The 17,707-nt window shown below is 38.5% G+C and overlaps 1 protein-coding gene across 1 annotated transcript in view; it reads left to right on the plus strand.

Moving 5' to 3' along the window:
* The window catches only part of LOC150080550 (carboxypeptidase D-like), a 297,430-nt gene that overhangs the window by 9,568 nt on the left and 270,155 nt on the right, over positions 1-17,707 (plus strand). Inside the window, 1 exon segment of the mRNA XM_090380730.1 lies at positions 8,750-8,892. Within this exon segment, the coding sequence (XP_090236856.1) occupies positions 8,750-8,892 (143 nt within the window).

A 17,707-nucleotide genomic window follows, 5' to 3' on the forward strand; every position in this document is an offset into this window, starting at 1 on the left:
TGTGTGGCATTGGAGGCAAATTGCTGCTATGGATAAAGGGATGGTTGAGGGGGAGAAGACAGAGAGTTGTAATCAATGGACACTGCTCATCGTGGACTAATGTTAATAGTGGAGTCCCTCAGGGTTCAGTATTGGGTCCATTATTGTTTTCTGTATTTATAAATGATATTGATGATGGTATATCAAGCTTAATGTCCAAGTTTGCAGACGATACGAAGGTTGGCAGGGTTGTCAAGGACACTACTGATACTGTGCTGCTGCAACAGGATCTGGAAAGGTTGAGCAGATGGGCTGAGAGGTGGCAAATGAAGTTTAACCTTGACAAATGTAAAGTATTACATATGGGAAACAGCAACCCCAGAGCAACGTATCAACTCTGCGGTACTACACTGACAGTGGTAGAGAATGAAAGGGACCTGGGGGTGGTTGTGCAGGCAGATATGAAGTTCTCTGAGCAGTGCAGATGGGCTGCAAGAGTAGCTCATGGTGTATTGTCAATGATATATAGGAATTTTTCTAGCAGGGATAAGGAGGTGATTATTCCCTTGTATAAGGCAATGGTCAGGCCACACCTAGAGTACTGCATACAGGGCTGGAGGCCTCATTTCAAGAAGGATGTAGAGCTGCTGGAACGAGTACAGAGATTAGTGAATGGAACAAAGGGGTGCTCTTACGAAGAAAGGTTTAAGTATGCAAAATATGCAAAAATCATGTGATTCTTTCTACACAGTGAGGTTAGATGTCTTTCAAGAGGAGAAGTTTTAAACAGAGGGTACTTAACAATCTGTGTGAGAGAGAGAGAACTACTTTTCTTCTTCAGAGATAATAATAATAAAGCCAGGTTTTTTTACTTTCTTGAAGATACAAAATAGCTGCCGAAACTTGCCTACTTAGTAGATTTATCAGCACTTGAATACCAGCATGCAGGCCTCAACAGAAGACATGCCAACTTCCACAGACAAACTTCTTGCATTCAAGAATGAAGTCAAGGTTTGAAAAAAGCACCTTTCAAGTGGAAATGTTGAAATGAAGAAAGAAATTGTCTGTTGTCTTTTGAGGAAGAACTGTGTGTGTGTTTGTTAAAAATTCTGCCAAGAATTCAAAATTTGTGCAAAGAGAAACAAGCCAGTGTTACACTGAAAATAAATCTTATATTGACTTTGGATGTGAAATTTTATTTTGATGTTTAAGTAAACTTTATTTTGATTTAATATAATATAATATAATGTTGTTCTCTACCGGAGGAATGGAAATAATAATGAAAACAGCAGGTACAAGCACTTTAATAGAACTACAGTTACAAATTAAGGTAGACAAATGTATTGAAATAAAACAAAAAATAGCTTTTGAGTCTGAAGGACTCTTCATCAGCTGGAACATAAACGTTAATATGAAACAAAGAATGCCCGGGCGTGGTCATGTAAGGCAAACAAAGTGTGACACGAGTGCAAGAAACAGTATGGACGATCAATGGTTAGATGTATGCACATGCCTCTGTTGCAGTTAAAAGTACTATGACAACCGGATATATGGAGTGATTCCAGCCATAACTGCTGATAGTAATTGTGCGAGTGGTCGACGATTTCAATATCTCGATGGGGGTCAAGGTTTTGTTGAGATGACCAGTAGTGCTCTGCGACAGCAGACTGTTCGGAATCAGCTGATCTGATGGCCCTCATGTTCTGAGATCTGGTCTTGGAGCCTCCTAACTGTTTCCCCAATGTAGTAACTATTGAAGTCATGGCAGGCAATGTGATGTATCGAGCCGCTACATAACAAGGAGGGTGATGGGTGTTTTTATCCTTGAGAGAAGAGATCGCAGTTTTTTGCTGGGGAGTTGTAAACATTTTATCTGGTGAGCACACAAAGCCTTAGAGAGGTGTTTTGAGATGCCAGGGTAGTAAGGGATGAAGGCAGTTGAGATCGTGTCCTCACTGTGGGAGGGTCTGGGGCATGCAGCCAGCTCACGGGCCTGCAGATCGCACTTGTCCAAGGCACAGGGAGGATACCACAGTTAGATAGATCTATTTTTACTTTCAAAGTAAAGTATTTCAATGAAGCTGGACCTTTTCCAGCTTCATAGAGCGGGAATGGGTCCAGGAATGGGTGTTTGTTTGTTATTTGGTTTTTAGGATTGGATTGTTTGTCACTTGCATTGTTATTGTTATTATCAGCATTAGCAACTAAGGCCATATTGCTCCTGGGATATACGGTGGTCATTCCCTGACCTTTCCACATCCTCCGTATTTGGTGGACACGGGTTCGAAACCTTGTCTAATCAAGAAGCATGTGCTATGCACTGCTGCTCCTGCCCACCTGGCTACGGAGGCACCTTGGCATGGGTGAATAGGGCATGCGTGGTACTGAGAAGCTGGTTGGGGACATGTGCCAATTTGTAGTTGGTGAATTGGCCAGTACACATAGGTTTATGGTAGACTGATGGTCTTAAATGTGCACCCATGCGTCACACTAGAACGTCCAGAAAGGAGAGGGCATTGTTCCACTCCATCTCGATAGTGAACTGGATGAAGGGCAATAGGGAGTTGAGATGCCACAAGAGTTGGGTTTCTGAACCCTGGGTGATGACAAAGACATCTACATACCGGAAGGTGATGGGAACTGGTAAGTTTAAGAATGCACGGCCCTCCAGTTCTTTCATGGTGATATTTGCTGTGACCAAGCTGACAGGGGCACCCATGGCCGTGCCGTGAATCTGTTTAAAGAGGAAGTTGCCAAACATGACTATACTATCAGTCAAACATAAGTTGAGAGCAGTGCAAATGTCTTCTGCAGGTTCTAGTGGGCAGAGTGGAGTCACTGTCCAAAAATTGTTTTGTTGCCGACCGGGCTAGCCAGGTGGGTAAAGTGCCTGCCTGGCAATCCAAAGGTCGTGGGTTTGAATCCCGCCTCGGGCTTGGATCAAAGTACTGCAAAATCCTTGGGAGGTGCATTATGGCCACAGAAGCCGATGCGCCAACAACTACCGAGAAAAAAAAAAAAAAAACTGTCCAAAAATTGTTTTGCACGTGTGATGGTTTGTTGAACTGGAACTGATGTGAATAAAGAAACAACATCAAAGGAGGCCATGACTTGGTCTTCAGTTTCAGATGGTATGGTTGGTGTTACTTACAAGAGGCGCTAGTAGTCCGGCAACAAATTTCTAAAGTATTTCACCAACAAATTTCATATGTTGGCAAATTGCAACAAGAGACAATTGGTTGTAATGGGACGGCTGGTTTATGCACTTTTGGGAGTCCATAGAACTGGGGAAGTTGACATCCAGTTGCATGTAGTTGCCAACATGTGGTTTTTGAAATATTTTTAGATTTCAACCAGCTAGACATTGGATTCCCAATGCTCCAAGACTTCGATGGGAGGGTTATGTACTGGTTTGTGAATGCTGCTATCACGTAGAAGGGTTAAGGCTTTACTCCGGTACTCAGATCAATCTAGGACTATGGTGCAATGTCCCTTATCAGCCAGAAGAATGACAATAGTGTCATCCCTCCTAAGCGAACTGAGAGTGGTAAGCTGTCAGTGGTTAAGGTTAGATGTCCTCCTATCACACAGCTCGCAATTCCCATTGTGAGCTGTGTGATGGGAGGACCCCCTACCCTAAGAAACCGCCAATGAGATTTGCCATTAGTGGCAACTAGACAAACATGTAAGATTGAAGCAGCTTTGTAGCGAAACTTGTTGACTGTTTCTTCAGGTAGGCAGGTTAAAGACACCTCTATTCCCATTGCGAGCTGTGTGATGGGAAGCCCTCTAACCTCAACCGCCACCAGCTTACTGCTCTCAGTTCACTTAGGGCACGCCTGGGCACTTGTGTCACGTTTTGTTTGCCTTACATGACCACGCCCGGGCATTCTTTGTTTCATATTAATGTTTATGTTCCAGCTGATGAAGAGTCTCTCAGACTCGAAAGCTACTTTTTGTTTTATTTTAATTTTTAATTCATTTGCCTACCTTAATTTGTAACTGTAGTTCTATTAAAGCTACTTACTATCTTGCTTGTACCTGCAATTTTCATTATTATTTCCGTTCCTCCTGTAGAGAACAATATTATGCAGTATATTATGAATTCTGGAGCAAGAGTCCTATTTAATTTGATTTAATATTTTCATATTTGAAAAAAAAAAAAAAATTAGATAATACAAAAGAAAGACTGAAAAAATTGAAGCATTTTTTTTGTTGGTGGTTCTCTTAAATGCAGTTCATTCATTCATATGAATGGAGAACTGCCTTCTCTATGAATGGATTTTTTTCCTCTCCCATCAATACTAGGATCTAGATAAACTAAGCAGATGGTTCTGAAAATTGCAGTTGAAATTTCACAGTAATAAATACAAGGTATTGCATTTATCATTGTTAACTATATTCAGTTTAATAGTGAGCAATTCCCTGTTAAACTGCATTTTAGTAGCAGTACTTCCGGAATAACATACCATTTGGGTGGTATGTTATTCATACTCCCTTAACAAACTTGAGGTAATGGAGTATGAAAATGAGCTACAGGTAATTGTACAGTCTAATGCAAAATTCTCTGAGCGGTGCAAGCAATCTGCTTGAGCAGCTCATGGTCAATGATATATGGGAACTTTTCTTCCAGGGAGAGGGGGAATCATCCTGTTGTATAATGCCATGGTTGAGCCATATCTGGAATAGTGCATACAGGTAAGATTTATGTCCTTCCTCAGCAGATCTAAGGACAAAAATCTGCTCAAAAGGGTGCAGAGAAGAGAAAATAAGTTAAGTTGATATCAAAAGGGATATTGCTACCAAAAAGACTTGGGTTCTGTAAATTGCAGTCCCTGGAAAATAGGCATTTGCATGCTAACTTAATTGAAGTTTATAAGGCTAAAGGGTTAAGTAAATACTGACAGAAATTTTGCTTTTTCTCAGTTGGCACCCACAAGGAGGCATAAATTTAAATTGGAAAAGGATGGTTAACAGAATAGATGTACAGAAATTTGCATTTCTCCCCCCCCCCACAAAGAGTTAATCGATTTTTGAAATAAACTTCTAATTCATCATCAGCCATTTTCAATCCACTGCAGGATGAAGGCCTCTCCAGCAACTTTCCACTTCCTTCTGTTTTGAGCACTGGCCATCCATTTACTACCCACAAACTCATGAATTTCATCTATCCATCTCCGCCTTTGTCTTCCAGGATTTCTTCTAGCTCCTCTTGGGTACCATTCTGTTATTTTTTTAGTGCATCTGTCATCATGTCTTCGAACTATGTGTCCTGCCCAAGACCATTTTAGTTCTTTAGTTTTGATAAGAATGTCCTTTACTTGAGTTTGCTGCCTAATCCATGTGTTTCTCTTCTTATCTAACAGTATGATTTCCAATATAATTCGTTCCATTCTTCGCTGTGTAGTTCTCAGCTTCTCTTCCATTCTTTTGGTGAGTGCCCAAGTTTCACTTCCATAAGTCATGGTGGGGAGTATACATTGGTTCATTATTTTACGTTTCAGACAAACTGGGATATTGCTCTTTAGTATGTGACTATATTTCGTGAATGCTATCCATCCAAAATTTATTCTTCTCTTGACTTCCAGCCATTTATCATTATTACAGCTAATAACTTGTCCCAGATAAGCATATGACTCCACCTTTTCAATTACTGCTCCTTCAATCATTATTTCCCTTTCTGTGGCATACTTGTTCATCATTACTTTTGTTTTAGCCATATTCATCTTTAGTACTAAATCCTTACTAACTGTGAATAACTGATTAAGATTTTCCTCTAATTCTTTGGGATCATGGCTTATGACCACAATGTCATCCGCAAATCGTAAAAGGTTTAGGTACTCTCCGTTCACATTGACTCTTTTTTGTGACCAGTCTAATCTTCTGAAAGCTTCCTCAAGGGCAGCAGTAAACAGCTTCGGAGATATTGTGTCTCCTTGTCGAACTCCTTTCTTGATTTTAAATTTCCTACTGTCTTTGTCTAGTCTAATAAAGGAGGTAGCACTCTCAAATATTTTCTTCAAAATCATAATATATGGGGTATCTATGCCTTGTCATTCTAGTGCCTGAAACATTGCCTTATGCTGTATGAAGTCAAATGCCTTTTCATAATCCACAAATGCCAGGCATAATGGTGTTTTATATTCATTTGCTTTCTCCATTAGCTGTGATATTACTTGAAGATGATCCATAGTTGAGAATCCTGTCCTAAAAGCCAGCTTGCTCTTTCGGTTGATTCTCATCAAGTATTCTTTCTAATCTGTTAGTAATGATCGTTGTGAACAACTTGTAAATGTGGGATAACAAGCTAATTGGTCTATAATTTCCAATTTCTGATTTATCTCCTTTCTTATGCAGCAAAACTATGATTGCATTATTCCACTGCTTAGGCGTCACACCTTTTCAAATGCACTTTGTGAAGAGCCTTGCCAGTTTTTGTGTTGTGTCTCTTCCTCCCAATTTTAACAACTCTACAATAATTTCATCTTCACGTGGGGCTTTCTGATTCTTCATTTTCTTCAATGCATGTTCTACCTCATCAGGAAGAATATCGGGTATGTCGTATGTGTTGCTACTTTGCAATCCATCTTCCTCACTGCTGGCATCATTACCTCGCTCCTTGTATAATTCTCTATAGTAGTCTTCTGCTATTTGAATTATGCTCTCTCTGCTGTTTATAAGTACACCATTGCTATTCTTCAGTTTCATTATCGTTTGTCTTTCTGTATTACTATTCATGGTTGCTGATTTAAATGCTTTGTTTTCCCTTAATGCCTGTTCTACTTTTCTTGTGTTAAATCTTATGTCCTCTCTGAGTCTCTTTCTAATGGCTTTGCATAACTCAGTATACTCAATTTTCTCCCTGTCAGTGTTTTTCTTGCTCTTCATTTGTCGTCTTCGGTTCATCATGATAAGTGTTTCTTGACTAATTTTTTCTTCTTTGGATTTCTTTTTCCCTCTAGGTTCCTTGGACGAGGAATATTACAACTTTTTCAGAAAGTTGTAATATTCCTCGTCGATATCTTGGTTCTGAGCAATCTGCAGAAGCTCAAACTTGTTCTTAAGTTCCAGTACATACTGCCTTGCCGACCGGGCTAGCCGAGTGGGTAAAGTACCTGCCCGGCAACCCAAAGGTCGCGGGTTCGATTCCCGCCTCGGGCTTGGATCAAAGTACTGCAAAAACCTTGGGAGGTGCAATATGGCCACAGAAGCCGATGCGCCAACAACTACCAAATCAAAAAAAAAAAAAAAAAATCATACTGCCTTTTCTCCTCTTCTGTTATCTCAAAGACCTTTGTATTATTTACTCCAGTCAGTTTTTTCCTTTTCTTTCCTACATTTATATCAAGTGTACATCTTACCATTCTGTGATCACTTCCAACACTTATCTTATTCAGGGCGATAGCATCATTCACAATATATCTTCTGCTAGTGAGGATGAAGTCGATTTCATTAGTTGTTAATCCATTTGGACTCTTCCATGTCCACTTTCTGTTAATCCTTTTCTTGAAAAAAGTGTTCATTACTCACAGTCCTTGAGATTCTGCAAATTCCACAAGTCTTTCACATCTTTCATTTCTTTTACCACTTCCAAAATTTCCTATAGTTCCCCTTTCTGTGCTGTTTTGTTTTTTTCCAGCCTTAGCATTGAAGTCCCCCATAATAATAGTGTAGTGGGTTTTCTGCTCATCTAGAAGACTCAGTTTCGGTGTATATTTCTTCAACCTCTTCATCATCATGGCTCGATGTTGGTGCATAAATCATTATAACCTTTAGCTTGTGTCTCTTAGAAATCTTGAGTCTTGACACCCTTGGTGATGTGCTTTTGAATTCCAAAATGTTGTTTTTAAAATCTTTATGGACCAGAAACCCAACTCCACCTTCACTCCTTTCACTGTTTCCATTGGTGTACAGCAGATTTCCACTTGATAAACTTATAAGTGATTCATTTCTTTTTATTGTTTCAGCCAAACCGATGATATTCCAATTCACATTTTCTAATTCCTTTTCCAGCTCTAATATCCTGTTTTCACCGATGAGTGATCTTATGTTATAACAGGCCAAGTTCAGTTTCTGTACATGGCAACCTTGTACCCAGAGATTCTTAGCATCCTCTGCTTCCACTCTGATCATCTTGCTGCCGTAAGAGGGGGGAGTGAAAACTGCTGGGGACTGAGGGCCATTTGTTTTGTTGTGCTGTCATATGCTGGAGGGTTTGGTCTTTTCCTCTTCACGCTGACCAGGCGTCTTGAAGAGAACCACACTACACGTTCGTTGTCACCTAAGTGACGTAACAGGGCTTACCATCGAGAAGGTGTGCATGAGTGGATTTTAGGGAGACAGGCCAACCGGACTTCTCCTAAATCTTCTGTAATAGAGAGATATTGGATCCATCAGTGTTTTAGGCTGAGTGTCTGATAACACACAGGATACCTGTTCCCCTCTAAACTTCTACCTAATGGTGTGCAAATGAGTAGTTTGGACAAATTTGGGAAGTGGTTTACAAATTATTTGGGATGAATGAACATATGAGTTCCCCCCCCCCCTTTGTCAGTGCTCTATATGCTTTGCTTCCTTGGATCGTGTTACGAATACTAATACTAAATTTGCATTTGCAGTTACACTTCTAATTTTTTTTTTTTTTTTTTTTTTGCAAATTATAAAATATAAAAGTTACATTACAAAATATGTAAAACATTGCAAAATGACATGAATAGAGAGGTAAATAAAGAACCTGTATATATATTTTTCCCCCCCCTCCTATTAATAGGTGGTATGCAAGATTTCAACTATATCTATAGCAACTGTTTTGAAATTACCTTGGAATTGTCATGCTGCAAGTATCCTTCATTGGGAAATTTATCTACTGAATGGAATAACAACAGGGAGGCATTGTTGAAATATATGGAGCAGGTAGGATAATATAATTTTTTTAAGTTGGTGTGCTTTGGAGAAAATGTATGTTTTATATATATATGTATATATATATGCTTACAAAAAAACTAAATTTATCTGTTATCTAAGCTTATTAAAATTTTAATCCATTAAATTTAGGTCCATATAAAGAATTTCGGTGGAACATCCATTATGTGAATATCAGCCATCTGAAACATTGATTATCCAAACTATCTGTTGTGCATTGAGCATGTGTCCAAGGTGTTCACAAACCTCCTTTACATTACATATTTAAGATTAAAATATTACTGTGTGAATAGGATATGTGATGCAAACCTGAAACCACTTCCAGGTGATATCTTCAAATTTTTATTCACCAACTGGAATTGTGCTTGCTGCAATAGATAGAAGCATAATCACAAAACTGCAACCATGGTGGAATTTACCAACCCTGAGAAGGTGCACTTTTTACTTTGGTTTCGTCAGCTCAATTTATGTATAAAAGCAGTCTTTTATTTTATTTAAAGGCTTTTATGCATAAAAGTCTGTCATTGCTTTTTTGCATAAATTTGGAACACGCTTCAAAAAGAAGACCACTTGGTCCACTAAAGTGGTCTTCTTTAGTGGACTAAGTGGTCCAAACCACTGTTCTTAGACCACTTAGTGGTTCAGAAACATTTAGACAAATTTAGACTACTCAGTGGTTCAGATCCTTAGACCACCTTGTGGTCTAAGGATTGTTTCTGATTTTCAGAAACGATATCAGTGATGAGATAGAAGGCTTGATGTCAAAATTTATAGACAATGTAAAGATTGGTAGAGTAGTTAATGATCAGTACCAAGCAACGCTCCTTCAGAATGACTTGAACAGGCTGCAAGAAAATTGTCAGCTATATATTTTAATGCAGCAGAATGCAAGGTTTTACACTTGGGGAATAGCAACCCCAAAATAAATTATACATTTGGTAGGGTTGAATTAAAATGGTAGAGGAAGAAAGGGAACTGGTAGTTACAGTACGGCAGATATGAAGTTTTCTGAGATGTATAAACAGGCAGCCACGAAAGCCCATGGTATCCTATCAATGATTTATTGAACATTATCCTGTAGAGATATGGAGGTCATAGTCCCACTGTAGAAGGTAATTCTAAGACCACATTTGGAATACTGTGTGCAGGTATGGAGACCTCATCTGAAAAAAAAAAAAGACATTGAGCTTTTTGAAAGGGTCCAAAGATGGGCAATATGAATGACGAAATTGCCAAAAGGGTGACCACATGAGGAAAGACTCCTCTTATGTGGGCTACAGAGCTTGGCAGCCAGGCACTTCAGAGGTGACCTGATTGAGGTTTATAAGACTCTGAGATGGGTTAGTAAAATGAATGAAGGCAGAATTTTTTACTATTATGGAGAATTCCGAAACTCGGGGCCATAAGTTCAAATTACAGGGCAAGAGGTTTAGACTAGATTGTAGGAAGTTTTCTTTTAGCCAGCAAGTCATTAATTGCCAGAACAGGTTGCCTTCATAGGTAGTTGAGGCTGACAGTTTGAATAAATTCAAAGGTCAACTGTATAGTTACCTATGTGAGGAGGGATGCAAATAATTTTTATTTTCTTATCTACTCTTTTTTTTTTTTTTCTCTTCCTGGCCAGTGCAGTGGAAAGATGGACAGAATCAGTCACTGTTCAGTCATCTAATATTTGGAAAAAAAAGGGACTGACACCAAAGGCAATTCATGAAGATATGGTTTCAACATTGGGGAGGATGCCCCTTCCTATTCAATGGTTAAGAAATGCAGTAGAATTTAAATGAGGGAGGGAGAGTCTGGAAGATAAACCATGCTGTGGAAGGCCTACAACATCCATCACTCCCGAAGTTGCTGACAGTGTGTGTGTAATCTGTTGATGAGTGACAGCTTGGTTCATTGCCAGTGACTTGGGAATCTCATCTGAATGTGTATACCACATAATAACCATTATGTGGTATACACATCATCATTATGAGAAATATTTCTCATCATTATGAGAAAGGTGTTAGCCTGATGGATGCCAAAATTGATGATTACAGATCAAAAATGCACAAGAGTTGTCAAGTCAAGTGAACATTTGCATCATTTTCAAGCAGATTTAGCAAATTTCTTTGCAAGATTTGTGACCACAGAAGAAACACTAGTCTATCACTTATCAGTCAGAGACAAAGGAGCAGTTCAAACAGTGGAAACAGAGCTCTTTTCCCCTTCAAATAAAGCCAACTCGATTCCTTCTGCTGGCAAGGTGATGGCATCAGTTTTTTGGGATGCTGATTGGAGTATTTTTAGTTACCTTCAGAAAGACCAGATAGTCACAGGGGCTTCAGAAAGACCAGATAGTCACACTGCATGAGTGCAGCTTTGAAATTTTGGACTATCACCCACATCATCAGACTTTCATCTACTTCCTAATTTGAAAAAATACTTAGCTAGCATCCATTTTCCTGTCAACAGTGATATTATTGCTTCAATGGATGCATTCCTGAAGGCGAGGCGAAAAACTTTCTTTACAGCTGGAATCAGTGCATTGCAACATCAGTGGCAAAAGTGTATTTGACTCCAAAGGAGACTATTGAAAATTAACACGTTATCAGACTCCTCAAATAAACTCTTCATACTCGGGCCCAAACTTTTTATATGTCCATTATATTAACCTAGCTGGCATGTCAAAACAAAAAAAAAAGTGAAAATGTTCTTTTTTTGTTAAAAAAAAAAAAAAAAAAAAAAGAGAAGAAATAGTTTAAAATAGTAATTCTTTAATTCTGTTTTTTATTCTGACCTTGGATAATAAGAACAAACAAAGAAGTAAATAGAAGCTTTGTTATCCAGAAAAAAATGATTTTCTGACTACCTCATTCCCAATGTCCAGCATGAGAAATAAAAAGCATGAGTAGGCATCTGATACATTTTGTATACTAATGTGGAAATATCAGATTTTTTTTTTTTCATGGTTATATTTCTGTATTTAACCAATATTAAATCAATACCCACTTTTTTTTTTAAGAAAAGAGTGAACAGAAATTGGACATGGACGAGCCCAAATGGATTAACAACTAATGAAATCGACTTCATCCTCACTAACAAAAGACATATCGTGAATGATGTTACCGTCCTGAACAAGGTAAACGTTGGAAGTGATCACAGAATGGTAAGATGAACTCTTGATGCTTGATATAGATGTAAGAAAAGAAAGGTAAAATCTGACTCTAGTATATAATACGAAGGTCTTTGAGATAACAGAAGAGGAGAAAAGGCAGTATGTACTGGAACTTAAGAATGAGTTTGAGCTTCTGCAGACTGCTCAGGACCAAGATATCGATGAGTAACATTACAACTTTCTGAAAGTGATAAAACCCAAGAAACCTATAGGTAAAAAGAAATCCAAAGAAGAAAAAATTAGTCAAGAAACACTTGTCATGATGAACCAAAGATGACAAATTAAGGGCAGATTAAACACTGACAAGGATAAAATTGAGTATACTGAGTTATGAAAAGCCATTAGAAAGAGACTCAGATAGGACATAAGATTTAACACAAGAAAAGTAGAACAAGCATTAAGGGAAAATGAAGGACTTAAATCAGCAGCCATGAGCAATAATACAGAAAGACAAATGATATTGAAATTGAAGAATAGTGATGGTGTAGTTATGAATAGCAGAGAAGGCATAATTCAAATAGCAGAAGACTACTATAGAGAATTATACAAGGATTGAAGAAATGATGCCAGCAGTGGGGAAGCTGGATCGCAAATTAGTAACACATACAACATGCCCGATATTCTTCCTGCATTGAAGAAAATGAAAAATCAGAAAGCCCCACGTGAAGATGAAATTATTGTAGAGTTGTTAAAATTGGGAGGAAGAGACATGACACAAAAACTGGCAAGACTCTTCACAAAATGCATTAGAAAAGGCTTGACGCGTAAGCAGTAGAATAATGCAATCATAGTTTTGCTGCATAAGAAAGGAGATAAAAGGAGGCCGTTGGAAATTATAGACCAGTTATCTTGTTATCCCACATCTACAAGTTGTTCACAGGGGTCATTACAAATAGATTAGAAAGAATACTTGATGAGAATCAACCGAAAGAGCAACTGGCTTTAGGACAGGATTCTCAACTATGGATCACCTTCACGTAATATCACAACTAATGGAGAAAGCAAATGAATAAAAAACGCCATTATGTCTGGCATTTGTGGATTATGAAAAGGCATTTGAATCCATACAGCACAAGGCAATGTTTCGGGCACTGGAAGGAGAAGGCATAGATACCCCATATATTATGATTTTGAAGAAAATATATGAGAACGATACCTCCTTTATTAGACTAGTCAAAGTCAGTAGCAAATTTAAAATTGAGAAAGGAGTTTGACAAGGAGACACAATATCTCCGAAGTCGTTTACTACTGCCCTTGAGGAAGCTTTCAAAAGATTAGACTGGTCGCAGAAAGGAATCAATGTGAATGGAGAGTACCTAAACTATTTACAACTTGCAGATGACATTGTGGTCATAAGCCACCATCCCAAAGAATTAGAGGAAAATCTTAAATCAATTATGCAGAGTTAATAAGGATTTTGGACTAAAGATGAATATGGCTAAAACAAAAGTAATGATGAATAAATATGCCACAGAAAGGGATATAATGATTAAAGGAGCAGTAATTGAAATGATGGAGTCGTATACTTGTTTGGGACAAGTCATTAGCTGTAATAATGATAAATGGCTGGAAGTCAAGGGAAGAATACATTTTGGATGGTAGCATTCAGGAATATAGTCACATACTGAGGAGCAATATCGCAGTTTGTCTGAAACGCAAAATAATGAACCAATGTATACTCCTCACCGTGACTTATGGAAGTGAAACTTGGGCATTCACTAAAGAATGGAACAGAAGCTGAGAACTACACAGCAGAAGACAGAGAGTGGTAATCAATGGACACTGCTCAACGTGGACTAATGTTATTAGTGGAGTTCCTCAGGGTTCAGTGTTGGGTCCGTTGTTGTTTTCGGTGTTTATGAATGATATTGATGATGGGATATCAAGTTTAATGTCCAAGTTTGCAGATGATACAAAGGTTGGCAGGGTTGTTAAGGACACTACTGACGCTATGCTGCTGCAACAGGATCTGGAAAGGTTGAACAGATGGGCTGAGAGGTGGCAAATGAAGTTTAACATTGACAAATGTAAAGTACTACATATGGGAAACAGTAACCCCAGAGCAACGTATCAACTCTGCGGTACTACACTGACAGTGGTGGAGAATGAAAAGGACCTGGGGGTAATTGTGCAGGCAGATATGAAGTTCTCTGAGCAGTGCAGACGAGCTGCAAGAGTAGCTCATGGTGTCTTGTCAATGATATACAGTAATTTTCTAGCAGGGATAAGGAGGTGATTATTCCCTTGTATAAGGCAATGGTTAGGCCACATCTTGAGTACTGTATACAGGTCTGGAGGCCTCATTCAAGAAGGATGTAGAGCTGCTGGAACGAGTACAGAGAAGGGCAACAAGATTAGTGAACAAACAAAGGGTTGCTCTTACGAAGAAAGGGTTAAGTTTTGCAAATTACAGAGTCTGGAGACTAGGCACCGGCGAGGTGATCTGATAGAGGTGTATAAGGCTTTGAATGGTTTGAGCATGCTCAATGCCAATGGGATTCTTCATCTTGCTCAGAATAATCACCTCAGAGGGCATAAATTCAAATTGAGGAAGGACGGATGTCGGATAGATGTGTGGAAATTTGCCTTTGGCCAGCGGTTGGTTGGTTGGTGGAACCGACTTCCATCACTTGTTGTTGAAGTTGATAGCCTAAACAAATTTAAAGCTCAACTGGACAGGTATTTCGAACGAACGGAGGGATGAAATGGGAGTGGTGTGTGTGTTTTTTTTTTTTTTTTTTTTTTTTTGGCTGATGCTGAATAAGCTTGCTTTCTTGCATCATATGCCTCTACTAATAATGCTAAAAATAGAACAAATTATATTGGAAATCAGGCTGTTAGATAAGAAGAGAAACATGGATTAGGCAGCAAACTCAAGTAAAGGACATTCTTATCAAAACTACAGAACTAAAATGTGTTGGGCAGGACACATAGCTTGAAGACGTGATGACAGATGGACTAAGAAAATAACGGAATGGTACCCAAGAGGAGCTAGAAGAAAACCTGGAAGACAACAACAGAGATGGATAGATGAAATTCATGAGTTTGTGGGTAGTAAATGGATGGCCATTGCACAAAACCGAAGGAAGTGGAAAGTTGCTGGAGAGGCCTTCATCCTGCAGTGGATTGAAAATGGCTGATGAAATCAATACCAATTTCTATATTTAACTGAAAATTAAGTTTAAATGACATGTGGCAGCCCATATTCTTATAACAATTACATTAAAGCTGATACTAGAGATTCATAATTATATCCTTTCCTTCTTTCAATGAATCCATGCACAACTGGTTTAAATGACAAGCTGCTAGTTCATTATGCTACAGATTTGTTTCAAATACACATCTTTGAGTGTATTCTTCATTTGAAGCTCATTGAAAATTCATTCTTCCATTTTTGCTTCTGTTAATTTGGAAAACACTTCACAAAGTTCACAAAGGTAGTAGAATCCACTTCTTTCTTTATCAAGGGCCTTAACAAAATTCTTCATTAATCCAAGCTTTATATATGTAGGTGGAAGAAGAAACCTTTTTGGTTTAACCATCAGAATATATTTTATATTACTTCTCCCTGGTAAAAGTTTGTCCCTATTTTTTCACTTCTGCACAATGTAATATTTTTCTGTTGCCCAACTGTCCCACAAACAGAGAAAATAACAGTATTTGGTGAAATCCAATTCAGTTCTGTGAATTGACAATAAAGATCATATTGGAAGCATATTAAAATTCACACTGACATAATTCTAATAGATATTTTAATTTAATTTGCTGTGTTAAAGTGATTTAAAAGCATGCTTGTATGGCATTAAGTGAGACCTTAGCATCTTCCTGTACTGTAGTCTACTTTTTATATACTTCTGGACAAGAAGCATTAGCATTAGTAGAGGCATTTGATGCAAGAAAGCAAGCTTATGCAGCATCAGCCAAAAAAAAAAAAAAAAAAAACCCACTTCCACTTCACCCCTCTGTTCGTTCAAAATACCTGTCCAGCTGAGCCTTAAACTTATTTAGGCTATCAACCTCCACCACAAGGGATGGGAGTCTGTTCCACCAACCAACCACCCGCTGGCTAAAGGCAAATTTCCGCACGTCTGTCCTACATCTGTCTTTCCTCAATTTGAATTTATGCCCTCTCAGGTGATTTTTCTGAGCTAGAGGAAGAATCCCATCAGCATTGAGCATGCTTAAACCATTCAAGGCTTTATACACCTCTATCAGATCACCTCGCTGGTGCCTAGTCTCCAGACACTGTAATTTGCAAAACTTAAGCCTTTCTTCGTAAGAGCACCCCTTTGTTCCATTCACTAATCTTGTTGCCCTTCTCTGTACTCGTTCCAGCAGCTCTACATCCTTCTTGAAATGAGGCCTCCAGACCTGTATACAGTACTCTAGGTGTGGCCTGACCATTGCCTTATACAATGGAATAATCACCTCCTTATCCCTGCTGGAAAAATTCCTGTATATCATTGACAATACTCCATGAGCCACTCTTGCAGCCTGTCTGCACTGCTCAGAGAACTTCATATCTGCCTGCACAACCACCCCAAGTCCCTTTCATTCTCTACCACTGTCAGTGTAGTACCACAGAGTTGATATGTTGCTCTGGGGTTGCTGTTTCCCATGTGTAGTACTTCACATTTGTCAATGTTAAACTTCATTTGCCACCTCTCAGCCCATCTGCTCAACCTTTCCAGATCCTGTTGCAGCAGCATAGTGTCAGTAGTGTCCTTGACAACCCTGCCAACCTTTGTATCATCTGCAAACTTGGACATTAAGCTTGATATACCATCATCAATATCATTTATAAATACAGAAAACAATAATAATGACCCAACACTGAGCCCTGAGGGACTCCACTAATAACATTAGTCCACGATGAGCAGTGTCCATTGATTACCACTCTCTGTCTTCTCCCCCTCAACCACCCCTTTATCCATAGCAGCAATTTGCCTCCAATGTCACACTACTCCGATTTGTGTAGCAGTCTTCCATGTGCAACAGTATCAAAAGCCTTTCTATGATCCAAGTATATAATATCAAAGTTATTCCCTGCATCCAGTTCTTTTGTGACTGCATCATAGTATCCAATCAAGTTGGTCAGGCAAGACTTCCCCTTAACAAAACCATTCTGTGTCTGAGCTATAACTGAAGTCTTGTCTAAATGATCCTGCAGTGCTTCTTTAACCAGTGCCTCCATTAATTTTCCTGGAACAGAAGTTAAGCTCACAGGTCTATAGTTACTTGTGTCAGCCTTTGTATATAAAGTATAGAAATTACGTTGCAGTGTATTTAATCGACAATGAATATTTTCAGAAAAAAAAGTAAGAAATAGTTTGAAATGGTACACTTTAATTCTGTTGTTTATTCTGACACTATATTGGATAATAAAAACAAATAATATCTTTAGTATTTTTTAGTTTTATTTATTCACCTTGTTGCAGAAATGTTTGAAATGGAAATCTGAGTGCTTATCCATTGGTGACAAAATTGATATCATTGAAGAAAAGTGTTGATGGAATCAGTTTGGTCACTGAATAGAGAGTAGAGAAACCAGTGATTAATAAGATGAGATGTTAATTTTAAAATTTGTTAATGTGGTAAATACAACTATTGGAACATGTATTGTACCTTGTTGTTTTTTTTTCTTAATAG

Source organism: Mastigoproctus giganteus, chromosome 9 (genome assembly GCF_048544385.1).
Source record: "Mastigoproctus giganteus isolate SK-2022 chromosome 9, ASM4854438v1, whole genome shotgun sequence".
In the NCBI taxonomy this organism is placed as follows: Eukaryota; Metazoa; Arthropoda; class Arachnida; order Uropygi; family Thelyphonidae; genus Mastigoproctus; species Mastigoproctus giganteus.